The sequence below is a fragment of the Pinus tabuliformis genome, chromosome 3_1 (genome assembly GCF_031772625.1).
Source record: "Pinus tabuliformis cultivar Carrire ecotype Pingquan chromosome 3_1, CPIR1, whole genome shotgun sequence".
In the NCBI taxonomy this organism is placed as follows: domain Eukaryota; kingdom Viridiplantae; phylum Streptophyta; class Pinopsida; order Pinales; family Pinaceae; genus Pinus; species Pinus tabuliformis.
The window spans coordinates 855411105-855413206 of record NC_142301.1 but is presented as its reverse complement, the minus strand read 5'-3'; the positions used below and the strand labels follow the sequence as shown (position 1 = coordinate 855413206).

The 2102-nt window shown below is 40.2% G+C and overlaps 1 protein-coding gene across 1 annotated transcript; it reads right to left on the bottom strand.

Annotated features, from left to right (window-relative positions):
- Positions 1-847: 847 nt before the first annotated feature.
- Positions 848-1375, bottom strand: LOC149190257 (uncharacterized). The gene has a single exon (XM_089410463.1). The coding sequence runs from the start codon at positions 1373-1375 to the stop codon at positions 848-850; it is 528 nt and encodes a 175-aa protein (XP_089266589.1).
- Positions 1376-2102: the final 727 nt, after the last annotated feature.

Genomic DNA, 2102 nt, shown 5'->3' with positions numbered 1-2102 from the left:
CTCCTGATGCATCTGTGCATACAAGAAAGTCCATGTCCATGTCAGGTACCTTTAATATTGGAGTTGTTGTTAGTCGATGTTTTAGCTCATTAAATGCTTTCTCACACTCACTTGTCCATTCAAACTTAACCCCTTTCCTTTGGAGGTGGGTGATGGGATTAGATATCTATGAGAACCCTTCTACAAATCTTCTATAATATCCTACCAACCACATAAATCTACGTACTTCCTTGACATTCCGAGGAGTAGGCCAATCCATTATAAATTCAATTTTACTGTAATCCACTACAATGCCTTTCCCACTAATGGTATGGCCTAGATATTGAATTTGTTTCGCAAAGAAGGAACACTTAGTAAGTTTCGCATATAGCTTATGTTCTCTAAAGCATTGAAGTACCAATCTCACATGTTCTAGATGCTCCTTCTCATTGTGGGAATAAATGAGCATGTCATCCAAGAACACTTGGAAAAAGCAGTCCAAATATTTGTGGAAGAAACTATTCATCAAGTTCATGAAGGCTGTTGGGGCATTAGTCAAATAAAATGGCATAACAATAAACTCATAGTGTCCATAACTCATTCTGAATGTTGTCTTAGGTATGTCTTCCTCCTTGATTCTTAGTTGATGATAACCTGACTGCAAGTCTATCTTGGAAAATATTGAAGCTCCTTTTAGTTGGTCAAAGAGGTCATCTATTCGAGGCATGGGGTACCTTTTTTGAATGGTGGCCTTGTTTAGATCTCAGTAATCAATACATAACCTAAGAGTTCCATCCTTCTTCTTTACAAAGATCACTGGTGCACACCAAGGTGACACACTGGGTAAGATAAATCCTTGATCAAGAAGTTATTTAAGCTGTATACTCAACTCATTAAGCTCTAGGACAGTCATCCGATAAGGTGTTTTGGATATGGGTTCTATTCCTGGTTTTAAAGAAATGGAGAAATCTATTTCTCGAACTAGAGGCAAACCCGGTAGCTTTGGAGGGAATACATCTGCAAATTCTGAAAGTAGTGGGTGCAACTTATCCGATGACTTCTCGTCGGCATGAACCATCTCTACCACATAAATCTTGCACCCTTTCCTCATACACTTATTAACCTTCTTGGCTGATATGAGGCGCAGCGTAACATCACGTCTAATGCCTTTTATTACTATGGTTTCTCCCTGGTCATTTTTTAGGAGAATTGTCTTATTATAGAAATCCAGTATAACTTGATGAGATTCAAGCCAATCCATTCCTACAATTAAGTCATAATTCCATAGAGTCGTGATATACAGGTTCATCTTGGTATCATACCCCCCAATGTTAACACTGCACTCTCTTACCATTGACCCTACTGATTGATGAGAGCCTGATGCCAATTCTACCATTCTAAAGATACTTTCTCATGAGCTATCAATCCACATCTAAGTATTGTTGAAGGAGAAATAAAACTATCAATGGCACCTGGATCAATTAACACAGATAAAGGGATGTTATTGATCATACCTGCGGACTCCGCCACTATGGCTTGGTGCTTAGCCTGCGATGGTTTGTGGTTGCATAAATTCAGTGTGGGTTTTGTGCTCTTCCTCCTTTTGCTTTGTGTCCCTATTGTTTAATCCCAGTTTGATACCTTGGAAAATCCCTTCTATAATGTGGACCTCCACATTGCCAACATTCTACTTGTTCTCGATTCTTATGTTGCACATGTCCTTGGCCACCAAATCCTCTACCCCCACTATTAGTGTTTCTCAAGTAGGAATGATCCCTACGTCCTCCTGGAGGCAGCCGAGAAGTTGCACTAGCGATCCAAGAAACATTTTTTTGTCTTCCCTGGAATCTATATGGCTGCCTCGTTGGTCTGTTTACCCTTATTGTGGGATGTTCCTTCCCTGTATTTTCATCAACCACCATTCACTTTTTCATATTTATCGTCTTCAGGACTTGTTTGGCTAAACTAGTGGTTGCTGCCATAGTGATGGGTTTCCACATGGCGACTTCCGCTCGGACCAAGGGATTGAGTCCATCCAAGAATCTTTCAGCTTGATGTTGACCATCAGCCATATAGTCCATGTGATGGACCAACGTATAGAATTCGTCTTCATAGTCCTCGAT